The sequence below is a fragment of the Sarcophilus harrisii genome, chromosome 3 (assembly GCF_902635505.1).
Source record: "Sarcophilus harrisii chromosome 3, mSarHar1.11, whole genome shotgun sequence".
NCBI classification, from domain to species: Eukaryota; Metazoa; Chordata; class Mammalia; order Dasyuromorphia; family Dasyuridae; genus Sarcophilus; species Sarcophilus harrisii.
In genome coordinates, this window is record NC_045428.1 from 310,996,813 (window position 1) to 311,021,781 (window position 24,969).

General features: G+C 34.8%; 1 protein-coding gene across 1 annotated transcript in view; it reads left to right on the forward strand.

Annotated features, from left to right (window-relative positions):
• Positions 1 to 7,969, forward strand: part of MRAS (muscle RAS oncogene homolog) — a 110,220-nt gene extending 102,251 nt beyond the window's left edge. The window contains exon 7 of the mRNA XM_003763723.4: positions 3,952 to 7,969. Within this exon, the coding sequence (XP_003763771.1) occupies positions 3,952 to 4,051 (100 nt within the window). The 3' untranslated portion in view covers positions 4,052 to 7,969. The remainder of the gene's footprint in view (positions 1 to 3,951) is intronic.
• Positions 7,970 to 24,969: the final 17,000 nt, after the last annotated feature.

The following is a 24,969-nucleotide window of genomic DNA, read 5'->3' on the forward strand; positions in this document are numbered from 1 at the left end:
GATAAATATTTGTAGCCATAGAATTTTAGGCAGTTAGTTGACTTTATAAGCTTTAATTTTTAAAAGTTAAGTAATCGCAAAATTCAGATGAAAAAGAAACAAAGCTTAAATAAAAGCAGAAGAATTTGTCACAGATATATCTTAACCCAGTTCCAATAGATTCATGATGAAGAGAGCCATCTACATCCAGAGAGATGACTATAAATTTGGATCATAATATAGTTTTTTCACCTTTTTGTTGTTATTGTTTGCTCACTTGTTTTTTTTTCTTTCTTATTTTTCCCCTTTTGATCTAATTTTTCTTGTGCAGCATAATAAATGTGGAAATATGTTTAGAAGAATTTCATATTTTAATCTATATTGGATTACTTGCTGTCTAAGAGAAAGAGGAGGTGAAGAGGGAGAGAGAAAATTTTGGAATACAAGGGTGAATACTGAAAATTATCTTTGCATGTATTTTGAAAAATAAAAAATTATTATTTTTTAAAAATGTACCTTGACACATGCTCTCTCTCACATAGCCCATAAGCTAGTTTTTATAGTCATTAAACTCTTTCCCAAAACATTATGGTCATATATTTTACCTTTTTCTCTATAATGTTAACTGCTATTATTTTGAAGTATTATTTATAGAATATACATTTTAAGCCACCAGTATCTTGCAAAGTCGTGTAACTGGTGAAGTAAGGACCAGATTTGCAGTCAAAGACCTCAGTTCAAAACCAAGCTCTGCAACTTGTTGCTTTGGTCACTTTGAATAAAGTCACCTAATGTCTCTGGGTTTCCATTTACTTGTTTATAAAATTAAGAGATTGGATGAGATGATCCCTAAGCTCCACTGAACATCTAAATCCATATTTATTAATCAATGGACTGATCCTAACATGTAATCCTTACTTTAAGGATCCATGATTCCATGTAGTGCATCTATCTTATGTCCCCTGGTGCTGATCAGATGGTTCATTAGAAAAAGCCCTAGTTTTAGTCAGAAGAACTGTGATTTGACTTCTTAATGACATTGTTTACCCTGAAGAAGTCACTTAACTTTATTGGCTTTAGTTTCTCCTTTTGTAAACCGAGGCTTTGAACTAGATAATTTCAGACTGTTATGATCCAGGTTAAAACTGTTGAAATAGAAGTAGAATAAAAGTCAACTTGATAAAAGTTAAAGTTACTCCTATTCTAATTAATTCACTCATACAGTCATCTATTCCCATCACAATGAACTCTTTATGTTTAAATCATATGCTATTTTGACCTAATCTTGGTATATGGTGTAAGATATTGATTTGTGCCTAGTTTCTGCCATTTTATTTTCCCTTAGCAGTTTTAGTCAAATAATAAGTATTTATTCCCAAAGCTGTGTCTTTTGTCTTATCAAACATTGGATTATTCTGGTTATTTTCTACTGTGGTCTATCTATCTAATCAATCCCACTGATGCATCACTCTATTTCTTAGCTAGCACCAGATAGTTTTTATAATTACCTACAGCTTGAGATGTCTTGGGGTTAGGCTATTTTCCTTTTTAAAAAACAAATTACCTTGATATTCTTGAACTTCTGCTCTTTTAGATTAATTTTGTTATAATTTTTTTTCTAGCTCTGTAAAAATTTTTGGTAGTTTGATTGGTGTGGCACTGAATAAGTAAATCAATTTAGATAGAATTGTCATTTTTTAATATTGGCTCAGGCTACCAATAAGCAATTAATATTTTTTCAGTTGTTTACTTTATTTGTGTGAAAAGTGTTTTGCAATTGTGTTCATATAGTTCCAAATTTTGTCTTGATAGGTAGACTCCCAGGTATATTATATTGTCTACAATTATTTTAAAAAGATTTTCTCTGTCTCTTGTTTCTGGATTTTGTTGGTCATATATAGAAATGTTGATGATTTCTATTTATAAAATAAACACATAAAGGTCTGAAGTCCTTTTTAGCTCTAGATCTATACTCCTCTAATCATAGAAGGGCTTTGGCCAAGTCATCTTACATATTTGTGCTCTTGTAAAATGGATTAGAATAGACATTAATGAAAAAATCCTTTCCAGTGCTACTGTTGAAGGCAGGGGGAGAGTAGCTATGTAATTCTAAGACTTTCCCTAGTCCTTATGTAAATATTATGACTCTAATGGCAAGGAAAATCAGGATCCTAAATGAATAATGAAAGGATTTGTTATAGAAGATATTTTTCCCTTTTTAAATTTAATCATTTTTGTTGCTACTCTGATATTAAAAGGATAATTTCTAGCACTTGAATAATTAACTAATATCCTCCAACTAATAATTTAAACAGTTAACTAATACTGACCAATGCTAATACTTTGATTAGTTAGCTAGTATTTAATTAGTATTGATATTTAATTTTAGCTAATATTATTAGTTAAATATCTACCAACTTCAGATGAAGACATGCTCCATCTGACAAACAATGAAGCATTTCCCCCCATAGATAGACATAGTTCTCCTAATTATATTTTAGTGCTAACTGCTCTTGAATAAGTAACTAGGGAGTATAGTGGGTAGAACACTGGACTTGAAATCAGGAAAACCTGACTTTAAATCCTGCCTCAGACTCTACCTGTTAATCTCTGTCAATCTGAGTTTCCTCATCTATAAAATGGGGATAACAATAGCATATGCCTTACAGGGTCCTTGTGAGGATCATATGAGGTATAGCATAAAAGCACTTTGAAAAATCTAAAGCACTTTTATTATTTTATTAGCTGGTATTAGCAGTAAAAAAAACAAAAACAAAAAAACAACTGCCAAGGTCTTGACACTTATATATCCCTAACAATATTCATCCCTACAACAAATAATTATTACATTTCAGACAAAACTTTGCAATAAATTACTAAGGGAATTTATGAAATTTCATTTGTCTGTTTCTTTTTTCCTTTAGCTTCCTTATTACATAAGGATGGTTTAAGTATAGTTTTTCATCATAATAAGGGAATATAATTAATAATTGTAAGATAGAGGACCCATGTTCAAAGTATCTCCAAAATCTTGGAGGAGTTGTAAGATATTAAGTCTTAAGTATTTAAGCCTTAATAGCTTACAAGTGTTATTTGGGGGACACTTAAGCTTAAATATTGTCTTAATAATTTAAAACTGCATCAAGACTTTGGAGACATTTAAGCTTAAATGTTCTCAATAATTTAAAACTTCACTATGACTTTGAAGCACCCTAGACGAGAACATCAGAGGGACAAAGGACAGACTATTAGGTTGTTTCTTGACCTCTCTCTCTTCAGTCTCTGCCTGCCTTAGAATTCTTACATAGAATTCTAAGTCTTCTTAAAGTCTTCTTCTAACCTTAATAAAAACCAACATCAAATCTCTCTATCTCAGAGTACTAATTCCCTAAAAATAGCTGTTGGGGAATAAAAGTGAACTCAATAAGATTAGAGATAGGACCTGTGACACATAGGAAACCTCAGGTAAGAAAAGTCTATCAAAGCAAGCTGTCATCTTTTCTGCAACTTTATAATCCTAGAGAGTTGCTTGCTTAGAGCATTACAAGGTTAAGTGATCACATAGCCAGTATGTGTTGAGAATTCAAACTTGAATTCAAGTTTTCCTAGCTTCTTTCAGGCCAGCTTTCTGTCTAACATTTCTACCCTTAAGAAAGTTATTGTTTAGTCATTTTTCAATGTCCTGCTCTTTGTGACTTCGTTTGGGGTTTTCTTAGAAAACATACAGAAATGATTTGCCATTTCCTTTCCCAGCTCACTTTATAGATGAGGAAACTGGGGCAAACAAGGTTAAGTGACTTGTCCAGGGTCATACAGCTAGGATGTGTGTGAAGCCAGATTTGAACTCAGGAAGATAAGTTTTTCTGACTCCAAGGCAGGTGTTCTATTTACTTTGTCCAACATTTAACTGCTCTATGATCCATCAGAAAAGCCAACTTTTCTTTTCTTTGGCTGTTTCCTCTATTTCTATAGGCAACAGATTCCAGAGAAAAATCAGAAGAAAAAGAAGAAAACCAAATGGCGTGGGGACCGGGCCACGGGTGCTCACAAACTCCAGTGTGTGATATTGTGACAGGGCCTCAGGGCCCCTTTGCTGCTGTGAATGTGAACTAGAGAGACCTGGTGATGCACTCAACTGCCTAACTGCACTGACAGCTGCTTCTAACAGTGAACCTTGGCCAGAGATCTTGGCATGTAAAGGAAAAAGAAGAGGAGGGTGGGTGGGGTAGGGTGGGGAAGGAAGGAAGGAGGGCAGGGAAGGTGGAGGAAGAGAACCTGCCCTTTGTAGAAGACTTGGACTGTGGCCAATCTCTTTTGAAGGGAATAGGTGGGGAAGAAGAAGGATTTGGTCTGGTTTTGCCAAGAGTGACAAGCTTTCAGGTCATTCACAGGATAAGTGGAAATAGCAAGTAAACATAAGCAGCATCTAAGCCCCTTAAGTGTTGAAACAATCAAGTTCCCCTCTCCCTTCTTCCCTCTGTTAGTGGGTATTTTCTTTTAAAAAAAACAAAAAACTAAAAACTAAAACTAAAAACTAAATTGTGTCAGTTTGATGTGGACTTGTTTATCCACACTAAAGTATGAAGCATAACAGTTTATGAAATGGCTCTTTTTTTCTCCCAAACCCAATAACTCGTTGGTACTGAACATTGGGTTTTTCTTTTCTTTTTTGGTGTCTCAAAAAATATTGTTATTTTATTAAGGGAGCTAGTACCCACTGCCTAGTGAAATCTTTGGCACTCATCAGACTTATGTAATTCTGTCTGGAATTTTTTTAACTGAATTTTCCTAGCAGTGCCAAAACTAAATATAACATAAAATTATGGTGGTTTAGAGGTTGGAAATGGAACCTGGCTGTTGCTGGGAATTCCAAGCATTGTGTCAAACTTTGGAAGGGAGCCAACACCACAAACCATAAACTGGAAAAAAATATGATTCTTTTAGGAGTTTTTTCTGTTTGGGAAGACAGAGGATGAGAAAGAGCTGTTTTTTGTTGTTGTTGTTGTTGTTGTTGTTGTTTTTGCTTTTTTGAAAAGGGCAGAGGGTGGCATGTGCATGCCGAATTTAAACAGCATTTTCACTAAGCCTGGAAATGCTTAATGTCGGAGATAAGATTATTGACTTTTTAAGAGATGAATTAATTTATTTTTAGGGCAATAAATGCTAGGTTCAGAATATTCCCCAGGCATGTGAAAGTGGCCCTTAGTTTCTTGGACTTCTGAAACCCATCTCATGTTTCCTCATGCTTTCCTTTCATTGTCTGTAACTGACTGGAACTACATCAATTTAAACATCCTACCACATCTCTCCTCAAAGGAAAGACAGCTTGTCATATTGGAAAGATAGCTGATCTGAAAGGCAGGATGACCTAGGTTGAAGTCCTGCCTCTGACACATAATGGCTTTGTATCTCTAGGCAAGTCACTTAACTTTGAAATGAACTAGATAACTCTCTAAGACTTTAAATTGCAGAGAAATTGCTAATCTTCATTGGTAGAGTTCCCTTACCTGGGGTTTCCCTATACTGATGAACCAGTCTCTCTTCCCATCTATCTCCCTTCAAAAAAAAAGATGAATCTTCACTTAGCAATTTGTCTTCTGTCATACATAAATATCATCCAGGCAGTTCTGGCTAATGTTTAATCTTGGAAGAACAAATAAATGTGTAACAATTAATTAATTAAAATAACACTGTTAAAGAACAGCAAATTTAATCCCTTAAGGTTGTGTATGATAAGTTAAATACATGGAAAACATGCTTGGTTCTTCACAGATTTTAACATCAGCTAGATGTTTGGATTAAACTCTTAGACTGTAATATATGCCATTAGAGCAAAAATGACCATAAAATCAGTGGCGTGGCTATTATTGACACATTCCTAGAGGGAGTACATTCAAAACACTCCAAGATAATGACCAATTTCCATTTAGCCACTTCTAATAAGGCCTGGGTAATGGTTTGATCCAATGTGGGGAAAGGAAAGTCTAATACAAAATGGATAAGAAAGGGTAGAATGAATTGGAGGGGCTATGATTCTTCTCAGAGAGAGCAACATAAGATGAGGTCAGTTGCTTTTCGTCCCAAAACTTTAAAATCAGTTGTGGAGGAACTAGGTAATCCCCCAGGGTAGCCTGGCTATTCTTTGAGGAAACAGAACTGGCGTGAATGAAGACTAGACTAGAAGTCAGGAGATCTCCATTCCGTTTCTCATCTTGTTAGTCACATGAACTAACTCAACCCAATCACCAGCACCTAGGGACTTAATTCTGCCACCTAAAGAATCAAATGTGAGTAAAATATTGTTGTAATAGTCCCTACTTCTGAAATCTAAAAGGATCACAGAGAGCATTATATTTAATATTTTTAAATTTTTTCTTTAACATGACCTTTAAAAAAACTACATTAGATAATCAAGGTGCTTTTTAAAACTACGAGCCCCTTGGCTCTAAATACAATACAAAAAAAAAAAAAAAACCCTCTGGGTTTCTATGATAGAAAGAGGTGAAAGTGAAGACAATAAATTGACTTGTAATGAGGAAAAGATTTGAAGTGGAGAAAGAAAAGTTGAGTAGAAGTGAGAGTGAGTGAGATATGAAATAGAAAGAGCTGTAGGACCAGATGAGAGTCACTATACACAGATAATACCCAGCATAGGACTCTGCTATCAACCAGCAGCTTTGAGCAGGAATAATGATGATGAAAGTTTGTCAAGGTGCCAAGAATGAACTTTGTTGAGGAAAGGGAATAATTGTTTGCCTTTCCTGTTTAATGCTGGTGCTCTGGAAAGGTAGGGAGACAGGAGGTGAAGAACGCATTCCAACATTCCTAGTGGCAAATATGGGTACGCCCTGAGTCACAGTCTACTTCTTTCAGTTTCCATACTCTGGACTCCTAATACAACTCAAACCCACCATTGCCTGTGAGAGAAATTGGGTAAAAGACATTGTATTGATGAATTGGCTCACTTTATGGCCTTTTCATTTGCTCCAATACAGAATATATCGTGAGCTTGTACCTCCCTTTGCCTCACTTTCACCCATCTATGAAATGAGTAAATAACACCCTAAGGGATTCATTCTGCTCTGGAGACAATGCAGTGCCTTATTGAAAAGAAGTAACTATTTGGAGGGGGAAAAAAAAGGATAACATCCTATCACCTTTAGCTTAGAATTTTTTCAGCTTACCATAAGGACAAAGCGATGATACTGTTAGCACTGATTTTTTTTTTTTTTTAATCTGGCAAGATAATCCTTGATTAAATATATCATTTTGACTTTTATTTCTTAATTAATCCCTTGGTAGCTTCCCCTTTGGCACCTAATAACCCCTCTAGGTTTCTAGACTTCCTGTAGAACAGCCCTCAGCACCAATGACAGCTCCTTCTATGAAGCTGACTAATGTGGCCCATTCATTCCTTAGCTTCTATGTTTCTCCTCCCACTTCTGAGACTACTCCTTTAATAACTCTTGCCATCCTTTAATTGTGGGAATCCTCTGAGACATAGTCGTTGGCCTTCTTTATATATACTCATTCACTTCCTCAGGGAATTCATCCCCTCGCATGATCTCAGTGATCAAGCTGTAGGGGGATGATTTCCAGAACTTTGCTCTCCATGTTCTTTTTTCCTCCTTCCTATTCAGAATGTCCAATATAGCTGGGATGCACTACTGAACTTTGCCAGTAAGTGCTCCCACCTAATATGATATACTCTAGCCTGAAAAATCCTTTGAGTTTGAATCTTCAGGTTAATTGTAACAAAGAAGTCCCCCACTTTATCTGTTCTATAAGTTTAAAATTCTGTATATGAAGGATACTTGAATTATAGAAATAGAGTTCAATCCCATTTTTATGTAATACATTAACAAAAATGCCAGTTTTATGAAATGAACATGACTGCTAAAGAACATTCGAATGAAGCTTGAGCCTTTTATGTAATTTTTATTACGTTTTTGTGTATTCTTATTCATTAATAAAGGAAAAAGGAGACACATTTATATGGCTTTTCTCTTCATTATTCAGAAAGAATCTCATTTTCATTGTTTAAGGTAATATTCCAATGTTACTTTCATTACAAAAAAAAGAACTGTTTAAAATGACTTTCCATAACAGGATGTTATTGTAAATTAAAGAGTTCATATCCTTACTCAATTACTATATTTTGTAGGGTCCTATCATCTTTAGCAATAACCTTTTTCAGCTATAAATGTAAAGACTTGGAAAACATTTGAATCGTAGCCTAAGGGAGAAAGTGATAATCATAGATAGGAAGATCAAAAAGGAGACAGCTTTCTCTTATGATCCCTGTAAGGCTATCCAACATGTTCCTGTTTGTAGCACAAAGTGCTTAGATTTTCTGATCTTTCTTCATTCTCCCAATGGACAAACCCATTTCGTCCTCAATAATTAACCCATCTACAATGTCCACTACTTGTTTTCTCTAGCTACTCAAAGATCCAGGAACTTTATAAAATTCTTTCAGTTACACCACTCACATCTGAGAAAAAAAAAACATACATTTTAAAGACTTCTAGTCCCAATGCTATTTCCCACCATCCTCACATAGACATTTGGCCAGCTCTCTGCAATAAGCTGATTAAATGCCTTCATATTCTATTCATTTTAATAGCACTTTGCAAAGTAGTTTGCAAATGATATTGCACTGAGTATGACTCACTGCAAGGAACTATAGCCCTGATTCAGCAATCTATGCTGCTATCATTAGTCTTGATCTCAAGTGCTTATCAAGTGCTTTCCATCCCCACTATAAGTTCCTATTCTTCTTGCTTCATTAGAAATATGTGAATTGACCCTTTGCACCAGCCCAAAAGTTGAAGCTCCTTCCTTGGCAATAGTTAGAGACAGTAAATCACCAACACAACTGCAAATCCTTTTCTATTCCTGGGGGGAGAGGGGGGGGGGGGGGGGGAAGAGCTTCTGGAATACTAACTTTGCAAAACAATACATTTGCATCAAAGAAAACTTTTTACCATAGATAAAAGGATTTCTTACAATACAAGTTATTGCTAGGAAGGCAATTCTTGATGAACAAAAATAGCTATAGACCTCAGTTTATAGACCTTCCAAGGCATACTTGATTCTGGCTACATTTGTCCATTCACATATTAAATCAGTTTCTGCCTCCAGTCTTTCTGCCTGGCTGTAGAAATTTGCCCTTATTATTGAGAGGACACACAATCCCTACTTCAGTTGAGTTAATCAATTTACATCACCCTAACATGAGTAGTCCATTCTCTAAAGGAACTTGGTTGATAAACCCAAAATTGACTTCAGCTTCAACAAAAAGTCTAAAAGAGGTTTTGTCTGAGATGTGAGTTTTCTCCTTATAAAGTCTTCTTTCTAGTGGTTATGCTTATTTACCTTGTTGCTAATCCTCTAGAAGAATAACAGTGCTCCTTTCCTACTTTTTGTAACATCCGCCTTGCCCAAACCTCCAGCATCTATGTTCAAGAACATTTATCATTGCTATAACTTTCCAAACAAAATTACTTTTCCTTGGCCACCACCACCCTCTATGTTTTTCTCCCCTTAATGGAAAGTTCCTAGAGGGCAGAATATAGAAGATTAGGTTCACAGACTTAAAACTAGAAGGCACACCAGATCAATTGAGTTTAATCCTCTCATTTTATAACTGAAGAGGCTGAGGCTGAATTAGATTAAGGGATTTGCCTAGGGTCATAAAGCTACAAAGTGTATAAATCAGAATTTGAAGTCTTCCCAACGCCAAGTGCAGTACTCTATTTGCATCTCCAGTGCATAGGGCAGTGATTGACATATAGCAGAAGGAATAAGAGTCATGAGACCTTCCTCTGACCCAGAGCCTTCCATCTTCTCCAGTGTGTATCTCCTGAAGGAAGGTTGCTGAAGGCCAATAGAGTGACTTCCATCTGTACCAGAACAAGGCAACTTGTATCTCTTATTGACAGCTTGATCTCTCATTTGGGATGTAGAGAACCCTCAGTGCAAAGAGGAGCAATCTTCCCTTTGATTTTAGGCTTCTATCTCTTGCTGCACTGTTCCCCTGAGGGAAGAAGGGGAAAGTCAGTGGGGAGCTTGACATCTAACTCCTGCAGATTCAATTTACCTCTCCTGCTGAGAAGTTTCCTATAACCTTTGGAGAGAAAAGGAATAAGACTTCCTATCTGAGTGCCTGCTTTCCATCTCATGGTCTCCAGCTCAATCTCCAGCCTCCTCTGAGAAGAGGGGTGGTATCTTCTTCCACATAATGATAACCATGTTTACATCTGTTCATACCCTACACATACCAGTGATTTGAAACCCAATATATAGTTCACCTTCTAAACCCCATTTCCCATCCCTCACCATCTGATTCCTTATTCCTACACCCCTCAATCTTTCTATCCCAAAGTTCCAATCAAAGACCACCCACCCTATGCCCTCTGGAGTATTTGTTTTGTGGAACATAGACAAAAAACTTCTCTTTATCCTAAATCTCTGCCTCTTTCACTTGTTCCATCTTCTAATTATTATGGAAACTTCACCCCCTTTTGATGACACACCTTTCCTGGATACCCTTTTAAGTTCTGACTGTATCTTCTCTCATTCTCCTTAACTCATTTAGTCAAAGAAGGGAAATTAGAATATTCTTTGTTCCTTATTGATACTTTCTTTCTTTTTTTTTTCTTTTGAGGTGATTGGGGTTAAGTGACTTGCCCAGGGTCACACAGCTAGGAAGTGTCAAGTGTCTGAGGTCACATTTGAACTTATGTCCTCCTGAGTTCAGGGCTGGTGCTCTATCCACTGCACCACCTAGCTGCCCCCCTTATTGATACTTTCAGGGTCTCCCTCTGCCTCTATCACTTAGCAACATCTCCTTGAAGGTTTATGCAATCCATAGCTACTACCCAGTCAAAATTTGAGTAGTTATGATCTACACATCTCCAGGTCACTTCTCTTCCTTCCTCAATGAGTTTAGTACCTGTCTCACAACTTTTTTCTTCTCTTCAATTCCTGCCCTCATATGTAGGAATTTCAATATACATATTGATTCTCTCTCCAACACCCTAATCACACAATTCCTCAATTTCCACTACTTGTTCCTTCACTTTACCTCAGCCATACCCAAAGAAAGTCATATCCATGATCTTGCCATCACTCAAAAATGAACTACCTTTATTTCAAGTATTCAAAAATTCCCTTTTGATTGCTGTCTATTGCCTTTTCATTTCTCCCTCTATTTTCCCTACCAAAACTTGCTCTTCATCCACACTGTGACCTTCAGTCTCTTGATGCCTCAATTCTTTCTCAGGCTACCTTTCTTGAATTAGCCATTCTTTTGTCTTTTCCCCACATTGACTCCTGGATGAACCAGTTCAATTCTACAATATTTTTTTTGCTTGAGTCTCTAGCTTCCTTCTCATATCACCAGTTGTGCCCTGACATGCCTCAGTCTTGGATCATTCCCAGAATCTACCATTTTAGCTCCTAAATATATGCTGCTGAATCAAGTGAAGGAAAAAAAAATCATGAAATTCTTCTGATTGGGTCAGATTTATTTTATGAAACCCCAAAGGGTATTCACTGTTGCTAGGCAATCCTACTATACCTCCCTTATCAATTTTCCTCAGTTTCCTCAGTAAATCTTTCAAACTTTTCAACCCTCCTCAAATTTCCCATTGCTTCTCTTTTCTTTTTCCTCTCAGCTAAAAACCTTATTTCATATTTTACAGCAAAAGTATTCATCATTTACCATGAAATCCCTTTTCTTCTCTATTCCTCATATCTTATCACTCAGATGCCTTGTGTCCCTATCTTCTCCTTTACCCTTGTTTCACATGAAGAGGTGGCCCTCTCCTTTACACTTCAATCTCCATATACAATCCAATTCCATCCCATCTCATCCAACAGATTGCCTCCCCTGTCATCCTAATATTATAATTTATTGTCAATTGACTCCTCCCCATCTTACAAATATACCCATCTCTATCTCCTTGCAGCTTCAAAAAGCCCATGCTTGATCCTTTTTATCCCTATTATCCCATAGTTTTTCTGACCTTTGTGAGTAAATTACTTGAAAAGGCAATTTATATTAGGTAGCTTCACTTTCTCTCCTCCTTCTTTCTCAAATTATTACAATTCAGCCTGCAACCTCAACATTTAATCGAAATTGCTCTCTTCAAAGTTACCTGTAATCTCTTAATGGCCAAATCCAATGGTCTCTATTAAATGTTCTCTATAGACCATGTTATGTTTAATAGAGCCTCTCATGTTCTCTATAGACCAGTTTTCTTTTCTGGATTCTCATCCAAATCATTCCCTCTAACCATAGATATCCTACAAACCCCTTCTGTCCTTAAGCCATCTTCTTTTCTTTCTTTATACTACTTCACATAATGGATTTAATTATTATTTCAGTGTAATCATGCTCAACCTCAATCTTTCTGCTGACTTCTAATCTCACACCTCCAACTGCTTTTCCTACATTTTAAACTGAATATCTAGTCAATATCATAAACTCAACTTGTCCAAAACTGAACTCATTGTCTTTTCCCCTAAATCATCCCTCCTCCTAACTTCCTATTACTGTGGATGACAAAGCCATCCTCCCAGTCCCTCACAATTTAGGTCAAACTCAATTCCTTACTATTTCTGACCCTGCCATCATATATAATTTCTTCTAAAGATTTATTGACTCTACCTTTGCAACATCTCTCAAAAACATTCCCTTCTCTCTTCTGATACTGTCTCCAATCTGTTACGGGCCTTCGTCACCTTGCACCCAGAAGGTCTGTCTGTTTTGAATCTCTCCTCTTTATAACCCATCTTCCATTCAACCATCAAAGTGATTCTCCTAAGACATAAGTCTGATTGTTACCTACCTACTCAATAAACTCCCTTGACTCTCTAATACCCCAAGAAATAAAATACAAAAACCCTCTGTTTAACATTCAAAACCCTCCATAACCTAGATCTCTCCTGCTCCCCTCACACATACCTTTCTAGTCTTATACCTTACTCCCTGCTATACCAGCTATTCTTCAATATAGTACCACAGCCTCCTTCCTGTTCCTGAATAGACATCCATCCTTCAGCTCCAAGCATTTTCTCTAGTTGTTTTCCATGCCTTCCTCATTTGTCTGGCTTTTGCCTCTTTTCCTATTCCTGGTGCTTAGCATAGTGCGTGGTTTGTTTTAGGTGCTTACTAAATGTAATTGATTGATTTTATTAACTTGTTTAATAGATGCTTTTTTATACATTATTCACTTCTTTGTAAGCCAATGTTTGGGACAGCTTAATTCAAAAAGAAAGGTGACAAACTTAAATGAGCCCCAAGCATGTATAGAATTTCTAAAGGAGAGATTAAACACTTATGGTTAGTTTAAATCAGATCCTCAAAATTCAAATGACATTTTTCAAGCCGTAGGGCAGTTAGGGAACAGAGAGGGTAGAGCCATGGGCCTGAAATCAGGAAAACCTGAATTGAAATCCAGCCTCAGACATTTATTAGCTGTGTGACGCTGAATAAGCCACTTAACCTCAGTTTACTTTATTTTCTTCAACTATAAAATGGGAATAATGACATATATATAATAGGACCAAATGAAATATTTGTAAAGCACTTAGCACCGTGCCTGCCATAAAGGACGAGCTATATAAATATTTATTCCCTTACCTTCTTTCCCCACTTTCCACACATAACAGTAAGAAACTGCTGTTGGAACAAGGGGCTGTAGTATTTGGACCCAAATGTGTTCTCCAATTAAAATTCAATCTAGCCTCTAACGAGAGCTGTTAATCTCCTATTCCTATATTCTTTAACTTTTTAAAGCCCCATCTTGGTTCCTCGGACAAAAATTATTTAAAACTTAGGTTATAGCAAATATCTAGTTTTCCCCAAATGGTAAAGTAGAAAGATATTCAATCTTTAGTATAAATCAGATATATGCAAAAGTATCACTAAACATAAAAGATAGCCTGCATTGATAGAATAGCTTATAACGTGATTCAGGAACTTAATTTATAACTATTACTTAAATCAGCTAGGGTTCTGGTATGTAAATCTCATCAAAACATATAGCAGTTTACAGAAATGTTAATAAGACATTTTCTTTTTCCTTGAATCCTTGAAGTTTGGGTCTTCTGATAAGCAAAACTAGGTCATGGCTTCTTCCTCCTGTGAGTATTCATTTTCCCCGTTGATGAAATAAATACCTCTTGCTCTCAGTTGGCTTGATTCAACAAACTCTATACCTCTGAAACTTTCAAATCCATAAAGTCACCTCTAAATGAGAATACATCTACCTTAAATTTGATGGTTGTTCATCTACTCAGGAAAGAAAACACAAAATGGAAATGTCAGCCAGGGACCCATCACAAGAAGCTTCTATGGTGAAGTCTCCTTATTCTAATTGTTACATGTTAGAAGTTGCCAAGATTCTAGGATAGGGAAAAGCTAGTTCATCTCTTACTTCTCATATGGAAACCCCATGGTGCACCCTAAGTGAGTGCCAACCAGAAACTATTTTTCTTTTTAACAGGCCAAGCATCCTGTCCACTTACTATTGTATGGAGGCAGGGGAGGGAAATGGAAATCTCCCAACCATCTTACATCATACTAGAGCCATCATTTCTTTAATGCTAGACTATTATATGACTGGCAGGGATCATGGAGTTGTTCATCCTCCAAAGCTGCAAGTATTGAATCATCCTGTTCCTGAGATTCCCAAAAATTTCACAGAAAATTCCAGAGGTTGACTCCCTGAGATATCCCCTTATAGACAAATTCAACTCACACTAATGATATTGTGAGGTGGGAGTTTTCATTCTTAACTGCACCAAAGCTAGAAATAGTGAAACTTTGACAAAGGCTTGGAAGGACACTCAGAACAAAAGCATGTTTTGTTTGTCATCACATAATTTGTTTGGTTCCACTTTATTGAAAGCTATCAGTTTTTATATGATTTATGGTCATAATTTTTGTATGTTTATTTGATCATGTGTCTGTTGACTTCTTTTCCAAAAAAATGTCAATTAAATGGGTCTTTATATTCAGAAATATAAACTCTTTGTTTATATTTCTCCATTGCAAAACATTGCCCATTTCTTCTAATCCCCTTTTGTTCAGTTGTGTCTGATTCTTCATGACCCAATTTGGGGGATTTTTGTCAGAGATAATGAATGATTTGCCATTTCCTTCTCCAGCTCATTTTACAGATGAAGAAACTGTGATGTACTGGGTTAAATGGCTTGTCCAGGGTCACACAGCTAATAAGTATCTGAGGTCAGATTTGAACCCAAATCTTCCTAACTACAGGCCTAATGTTCTATCCATTGCACCACCTCATCACTCTAGTAATCTCCTACCAGTTTTTAAACCTATAATTCCATGAATTTTTTGTTTCTTACCTCTAAATCTGTTATGTAACATTTATAACATTGATTTTAAAAAAATTCTTCCTGACCCTATAGGAACTCAATTTTGTTTTTATAATAATTTTTGCTCTAGAACTTTTAAAAATTTTAATCACAATATGCTTATCTCTTGTTTGCCCTTTCTTTACCCATCTAGCTAGTATGTGTCTGAAGCCAGATTTGAACTCAGGAAGATGATCCTTTCCTGACTCTAGGGCAGGTGCATTACTCACTGTGGGTCAATTAACTGCATATATGAATGTGTGTGTCTATGAATATGTGTATGTGTGTATATGTATTTGTATCAACCTAGTCCTTGTTTTTCCACATGTCAAAAACTGAACCCATCTTCTTCCCACAAAATGAACCCCCATTCCCATCTTTCTCCTTTCTCTCAGAAACCCATATTTGAAACCAGAATGATTTTAACTATTCCCCTTTTCCTTTGCCCTGCAAATAATCAGGGCAAGTCTTTGCCTCAATGACATCTCCCTTTGCTCTAGGGAGAGGAAATTTGCTTGAGCAGGATATAGAGAAGTTGTTTGTTTGTTTGTTTTCCTCCAAACAACCGAGGGGGATTGACTTTGACCCTTTTATTAGTGACATTGTCAGGGAAAAAAATTTCTGGCTACCACAAAACATAATGCTCAAAGTTTGGGGTTTGGGTTTTTTTTTTAATCAGAGAATTGGATGGAAATTTCAGAGAGGCAGTTTAGGAATAAGAACTATGCAAAATGGAATGGATTGTTTTTGGAAGGAGTGGGCCCTTACTCACTACCCTGAACCTTCCCCAAATCAATAGTTATTAATAACCATTTCTCTCATTATCAATGATTCACTTAAAAAACAGCACTGAAATTGAAGACAGTCTTGGGAACAGTCACAGAATAATTATGTTATTTCTTAGATAATCTATATTTAGCAATAGGGACTAAATTTAAGATTGGTATCCTATACACTTGGATGAGGAGACTCCTTTCACAGATACATTTTCTCTTTTTAGTGAGGGGTTAAGTGATTTGCCTGGGGTCATACAGCCAGAAGAATGACTTAAATTCAGGTCTTCCTGACTCCAAAGTCCTAGTTCATAATGTATAAGTAAAATAAAGCTCTAAAATTACATCTTCTTTTTTAAAATAACATTTTTTTTCAATTACTTGTAAAGACAATTTTTAGCATTCACTATATTTTTAAAATAACTTTATTTTTAATTTATGGAATAAAACAAGTATTTCCAAAACATTTTAATAAAAAGATGATTGCACGTGATACTGCAAATCTATTGTGTATAACCTGCTATTCCTCTTTAAAATATTATAAAAGTTATCATGCAAATTTCTTTTTTCCTTTTAAATTCATTTTAATAGTATTTTATTTTTCCAAATACATGCAAAAATAGTTTTCAGCATTCAATTTTGAAAAACCTTGATTTCCATATTTTTCTCCCTCTGCCCCCTTCTCTGAAGACAGCAAGCAATCTGAAAAAATTGAAAATAATTTCCATATTCGTCATGCTGCACAAGAAAGATAAGATCAAAAGGGGGCAAAATGTAAGAAAGAAAAAATGTAACAACAATAAAAACTAACATTGAATTTTTTTTTAATTTTAAGTTCCAAATTTTTTCCCTTCTTTCCTTCTCCTTCCTAAATAACAGAAATATAAATATTTTCTTCCAACACTTTAGAAGCCCACTTTTCTCTTTATCACCTTGGTCCTTGAGAAGAGTAGAATCAGACAATGAAATTTTTACAAAACATTGATTCTACTAACAATCTTATGTCCTAATATGGCATTGATTATCAGGATGAACCTCATTTTGGCTACTCTTTGATTGGGTGTAAAGATTCTTTATTGTTCCTCATTCTCATCATCAATTGGACTCCTGAAGTTTATTTCAGGTCTTTTCCCTAACTTTTTGAAACTCCCATAGTAATCTCCTTTACCTATAATGAACTAATAAATGCTGAGCCAAAGATCCAAAGCCCGTATTCACATGTTGACACTGAAGAGAGGATCCAAGACTCTCCCCTTAAGCATCATCTCTATCTCTGAACCATTGTTAACCAGCAAAAAGAGCTGAAGCTTTGGTTGGCTAATATGTTATGAATCCATTAGCTAACCCACAATTATTCAAAAAGATTCTGTCTCACCCAGTGATTAGCACTTTATAGAATGTCACAAGTGATACAAAGTCTCTCCAAGGAATTTCTTTTAAAAATCAACAGATTTCTCCTGGAAGCAGGGTCCCCAGTCTGTCTAAGTGAGAGACTGTATCAGTGTCAATCTGTGCATTTCCAATAGTAGAATGTATGCTTCTTGAGGGCGGGAACCATTTATGAATTTTATTTTTGTATTCCTAACCTACCCCAGTAACTTGTACACAGTAAACAATTTTAATTGTATGGGATTCATACCTGGACGTCGCACATGTCTTCTTGGAGGAATTATTTAGGATTAAGATTTCAAATCCAAAACCCTTAAGTGAAGATTAAAAACAACATATAATAACCACTTACTATGTGTCAGGCACTATGTTAGTCTGTGATAATTGCCACAGATGAGGGGCAAGGTGAAGGATGAGCTTTAGAAAGCATCTCCTCTTGCTTTGACACTGAAAAGAAAGGGGAAAGTATAGGTGTAGAGAGAAAAAAATATATTAATGTGAAGATGAAACTACAGAAGTAATCCAGTCCCTGATAATGATAATGATTTTGACATAGCTAGGTGGCAGAGTAGATACAGTACTGTATTTGGACTCAGGAAAATCTAACTTCAAATCTTTCCTCAAATAATTGCTAGCTCTGTGGACTTGGCAAGTTACATAAACTAGCAGTTTCATTTTCTTCATCTGAAAAAAATGGGTTAATAATAGCATCTACCTACCAGGATCATTGTGAAAATTAAATAATGGGGTGATGTATGTAAAGAATGTTGTGAATATTAAAACACTATATGAATGTTAGTTATTGTTATTGTTCTATTATATATATATGTTTACACAAGACTTTAATATTTAATAAACATTTAATAGGAAAAGGACAGTAGCTAGCAATCCAGTGATATAATAGATGTAAAATAGTAGGTGAAGTCATCCCCAGAGTAAGAAAGGAGGAATTTGGAAACTTGAGAAAAAAAGTAAACAACTGGGAACAGCTATTTCAGGAAGTATGTTAACAATTTTTAAATTTATCATAGTGACAATCTGAATAGTTATTGAAGAAAAAACTGTTTAAAGTTGTTCAATACAAACATGTAATGTATCAACTTAGCATGGTGAAACAATCTTGACAAAGGTACAAAAGTGCAAAAGAATCTCCTGCAGTATAGCTAGAAGGAAGCTGGATGATCTGGGTAAGTGTCCTTTCTAACAAAATCAAAGAACAGATTCAGTATTTGGAGTGAGAGAGACACAATAGATTCAAGGAATTGTGTTTAGACATAGGAAACATCCAGTTTAGATCTTAAAACTATGGGGTTGTTGAAAGAAGGTCCAGAATATTTCCAGTTTTCCCTATACCTCACAGCCATTAACTATACTAAATTTCTTTACACTAATGAAGGAAGGTAGAAACTTCTATTTGTTTAAAACTTTAATATTTGTGAAGAAATTTATATACATCATTTTACCTGATGAGAAGAACCCTGCAAGACATATACGGCAAGTATTATTATCTTCATTTTACAGATGAAAAAAATGAGACTTTGAAGTTAAATGACTTGCCTATGGTTACAAAGGTTACAAAGGTAGTATTAGAAATGAGATCTGAAGTTAGGTCTTTCTAGTTCCAAGTCCAAAGTGAGAGAGAGGGAGTGGGGTAGGGGAGGGATATTTGCTAAATGGCAAGGCTATAATAATATAATAACTACCACAGATAGGATTTAGGACAAGGAGAAGAACTGCTTTTAGAGAACATCTCTTACACTGACACTAATGAAAAGAGAAAGGATATAAAAAGCAAAGCCAAAACATAATTATCAAAATAAAAAGCAGAAACAAAACACATTATGATTAGATTATTACAAAAAAGGAGAAGTTGCAATAGTGTTTTCAGACAAAGCAAAAATAAAAGTGCACAATTCTGAGATAAACAAGGACATTACATTATGCTTAAAGGAACCATAGAAAATGAATTAGTATCAATATTAAAATTATTCTCCAAAAACAAGTCATCTACCAGAATTTCAAAAAGATATAGATAATAATACAATAATAAAAGAATGCTTTAATTTTCCTCTCATTAAGAGAAATTCAACATAAACAGAAAAAAAGGGCAGAAAATCAAATCAACAAAATTTTAAAACCAAGATAAATATGACATCATAACCTACAGATAACATACATTAAGTAACTTAAAACAAAAAAGAAATAAAGGATTCCCTTAAAAATATAAAATATCCATCAAGAGAAGAACAAACAAAAAATTAAATAATTTGATCTCAAGAGAAGAAATATAACTAGTTATCAATAAAGGCCTGAGGATGGATTTAGAGAAAAATTCAATCAAACCTTCAAAAAATAATTATGCCTATACTCCACAAAGTATCCTAAAAAATTGATAAAATAAATGCTAAACTCTTTATAAGACAAATACAGTCCTGATATCTAACTCATTGCAAGATAAAACAAAGAGGACTATGGATGAATATAATTAATTGCAATTCAACATTTTTTTTTTAATTTAATAGCCTTTTATTTACAGGTTATATGTATGGGTAACTTTACAGCATTAACAATTGCCAAACTTCTTGTTCCAGTTTTTCACCCACCCCCACCCTCTCCCCCAGATGGCAGGATGACCAGTAGATGTTAAATATATTAAAATATAAATTAGATACACAATAAGTATACATGACCAAACCGTTATTTTGCTGTACAAAAAGAATCAGACTCTGAAATATTGTACAATTAGCTTGTGAAAGAAATCAAAAATGCAGGTGGGTATAAATATAGGGATTGGGAATTCAATGTAATGGTTTTTTAGTCATCTCCCAGAGTTCTTTTTCTGGGCATAGCTAGTTCAGTTCATTACTGCTCCATTAGAAATGATTTGGTTGATCTCGTTGCTGAGGATGGCCTGGTCCATCAGAACTGGTCATCATATAGTATTGTTGTTGAAGTATATAATGATCTCCTGGTCCTGCTCATTTCACTCAGCATCAGTTCGTGTAAGTCTCTCCAGGCCTTTCTGAAATCATCCTGTTGGTCATTTCTTACAGAACAGTAATATTCCATAATATTCATATACCACAATTTATTCAGCCATTCTCCAACTGATGGACATCCATTCAGTTTCCAGTTTTTAGCCACTACAAAAAGGGCTGCCACAAACATTCGTGCACATACAGGTCCCTTTCCCTTCTTTATAATCTCTTTGGGATATAATCCCAGTAGTAACACTGCTGGATCAAAGGGTATGCACAGTTTGATAACTTTTTGAGCATAGTTCCAAACTACTCTCCAAAATGGTTGGATTCGTTCACAACTCCACCAACAATGAATCAATGTCCCAGTTTTCCCACATCCCCTCCAACAATCATCATTATTTTTTCCTGTCATCTTAGCCAATCTGACAGGTGTGTAGTGGTATCTTAGAGTTGTCTTAATTTGCATTTCTCTGATTAATAATGACTTGGAGCATCTTTTCATATGACTAGAAATAGTTTCAATTTCTTCATCTGAGAATTGTCTGTTCATATCCTTTGACCATTTTTCAATTGGAGAATGGCTTGATTTTTTATAAATTAGAGTTAATTCTCTATATATTTTGGAAATGAGGCCTTTATCAGAACCTTTGACTGTAAAAATATTTTCCCAGTTTATTGCTTCCCTTCTAATCTTGTCTGCATTAGTTTTGTTTGTACAAAAACTTTTCAGTTTGGTATAATCGAAATTTTCTATTTTGTGATCAGTAATGATCTCTAGTTCTGCTTTGGTCATAAAGACCTTCCCCTTCCACAGGTCTGAGAGGTAAACTATCCTATGTTCCTCTAATTTATTAATAATTTCATTCTTTATGCCTAGGTCATGAACCCATTTTGACCTTATCTTGGTGTACGGCGTTAAGTATGGATCAATGCCTAGTTTCTGCCATATTAGTTTCCAATTTTCCCAGCAATTTTTATCAAACAGTAAGTTCTTATCCCAAAAGCTGGGATCTTTGGGTTTGTCAAAGACTAGGTTGCTATATTTGTTGACTGTTTTATCCCTTGAACCTAATCTATTCCACTGATCAACTAATCTATTCCTTAGCCAATACCAAATAGTTTTGGTAACTGCTGCTCTATAATATAATTTTAGATCTGGTACAGCTAAGCCACCATCATTTGATTTTTTTTTCATTAATTCCCTTGAAATTCTTGACCTTTTGTTTTTCCATATGAACTTTGTTGTTATTTTTTCTAGGTCATTAAAATAGTTTTTTGGGAGTCTGATTGGTATAGCGCTAAATAAATAGATTAGTTTAGGTAATATTGTCATCTTTATTATATTTGCTCGCCCTATCCAAGAGCATTTAATATTTTTCCAATTGGTTAGATCAGACTTAATTTGTGTGAAAAGTGGTCTGTAATTTTGCTCATAAAGTTTCTGATTTTCCCTTGGCAGATAGATTCCTAAATATTTTATATTATCAGTAGTTACTTTAAATGGAATTTCTCTTTGTAACTCTGACTGTTGGATTTTGTTAGTGATATATAAGAATGCTGATGACTTATGTGGGTTTATTTTATAACCAGCAACTTTGCTAAAGTTGTGGATTATTTCTAATAACTTTTTAGCAGAATCTCTGGGGTTCTCTAAGTATACCATCATGTCATCGGCAAAGAGTGATAATTTGGCTTCCTCATTGCCTATTCTTATTCCTTTAATCTCTTTCTCAGCTCTTATTGCTATAGCTAGCGTTTCTAATACAATATTAAATAGTAACGGTGATAGTGGGCAACCTTGTTTCACTCCAGATCTTATTGGGAATGGTTGCAGTTTGTCTCCATTACATATGATGCTTACTGATGGTTTTAAATAGATGCTGCTGATTATTTTAAGGAAAAGTCCATTTATTCCTATACTCTCAAGTGTTTTTAATAGGAATGGATGTTGGATTTTATCAAATGCTTTTTCTGCATCTATTGAGATGATCATATGGTTTTTGTTAATTTGGTTATTAACATGGCCAATTATATTGATAGTTTTCCTAATATTGAACCAGCCCTGCATTCCTGGTATAAATCCTACTTGATCATAGTGTATTATCCTGGGGATGATTTTCTGTAATCTTTTTGCTAATATCTTATTTAAGATTTTAGCATCAATATTCATTAGGGAGATTGGTCTATAATTTTCTTTCTCTGTTTTCAGCCTACCTGGTTTAGGTATCAGTACCATGTCTGTGTCATAGAAGGAATTTGGTAGGACTCCTTCATTCCCTATTTTATCAAATAATTTATGTAGCATTGGGGCCAATTGTTCTTTAAATGTTTGGTAGAATTCACATGTAAATCCATCTGGTCCTGGGGATTTTTTCTTAGGGAGTTGTTTAATGCAATTCAACATTTTAAAAATAAAATCCTGAAAAAAGACTACAGCAATTCATTTTTAAAAATAATGCATTATAATCTCCAACAATTTGATATAGTTTGAAAATGCTAGCAATATCAATAAGACAAAAGAAACTCAAAGCATAAGGATAGGCAAAAGGGAGACAAAATTATTTCTATTTGTTGATGACATAATGGTTTATTTAGAAAATCCTAGAAATCAGCCAAAAAACTTAAAATAATTAATAGGCTTAGGAAAATTACTACAATTGCTACAAAATAAACTTATAAAAATTATAGCGTTTCTAAATAATAACAAAATCCAACAGGCAATAATGGAAAAGCAAGTCTCATTCAAAATAACTATGCAATTCATAAAATAATCGACAATCAGTCTAACAAAATATTCTCAAAACCTATAAAGTTTTGATTACCTAATAGTCTCTAAAGAAATAAAAAGAATAACAAATAAATAGAGTAGTCAATGCTCATGGTTGGACCACATCATTAAAATAAAAATGACAACTTGCCAAAGTTAATTAACAAATCTAGTGATATAATAATCAATCTACCAAAATGATGCTTTACAGAGCTAGATAAATTAATAAAACTTATTTGGTAGAACAAAAGGTTTAGAGCAAGGTTTCTTTATCTGGGATTCATAAACTTTTAAAAAAATATTCTGATAACTGCATCATAATAAAATTGATTTCCCTTTTATTCTATGCATTTAAAAATATTATTCTGAGGAGTCAATAGACTTCACCAGACAATAAAAAAGGTCCATGATACCAAAAACATTAATAATGCCTGCTTAGCATGCCAAGGAAAATAACGAAAAAAGACAGGAATATAGGGAAATTTTTTTTAGTATTTCCAATCCTCAAGTTATATGATAAATTAGTAATCACCAACACCATTTGTAGTAGTTAAAAAATAGAAAAATAAATCTAATCAATAGAATAGACTAGATATGGAAGAATTAGAAATAATGGAACTCAATAACTCAATGTTTGTTCTCTGCCTCAAATCTCCTCAAGGAGCTCACAAATAAATATATAAAACATGCTATATAGGATAAATAGGAAATAATTATGAGAGGAAATACACTAGAATTAATGCATTTAGAAAAGACTTCCTGAAGAAGGGATATTAGTTGGGGCTTGAGGGAAGCCAGGAGGCTGAAATGAGCAGAAAGTGTATTTCAATTACAGGGGACAACAGAAATAATGTCCAGAATCAAAAAAAAAAAAAAAAAAAAAACGGAATGAAAAATGGAATGTCTCGTTCATGGAACAGTCAGGAGACGAGTGTCATTCATTGCTTCAAAAATTATATGCTGGGGAATAAAGAATAAGAAGAAGGGAAGGGTAGGGGGCTGCTGGTTATAAAGATTTTTGAATGCCAGACGATTTGTTATTTGATCTTAGAGGTGATAGGAAACTATTAGAGTATGTTGTAGAGCGGGGATGTTTGACACTATTAAACCTCTACTTTAGGAAAATCACTTTGGCAGCTCAACGGAGGATGGATTGGAGTGGGGAAAGACTTAAGGCAATCAGATGAGAACCTACACCAAAGTGGTGGTGGCAGTGTCAGAAGAAATAAAGGGGTATATTCAACAGATGTCAAAAAGGTGAAATTAATAGGTCTTCACATCAAAATGGATGCAGGTTTTAGAGAAACTGAGAATTTAGGATATCAACTAAGTTGTAAGCCTAGTTGTGAGAGAAAAGGAAATGAGTATTGCCCTCCACATTAATAGGAAAGTTGAGAGTGAAGGGAGAGAGTTTGGAGTAAAGAAAATGAGTTCCATTTTGGACATGAAATATTTTTTGGACATATAGTTCAAGAATATTTGAAAGAGATTTGGAGATGTGAGCCTAGGGGTCAGTTGAGAGATTAGGGTAGACTAGTTAGATTTGAGAATCATTAACCTAGAGATAGTAATTATATCCATGGGAGCTCATGAGATCACAAAGTGAAGCAGAATAGAAGTAGAGAAGAGGGCTTAAAATAGAACCGTATGGTACATCTATGATTAGAAGGTATGATCTAGCTGAGAA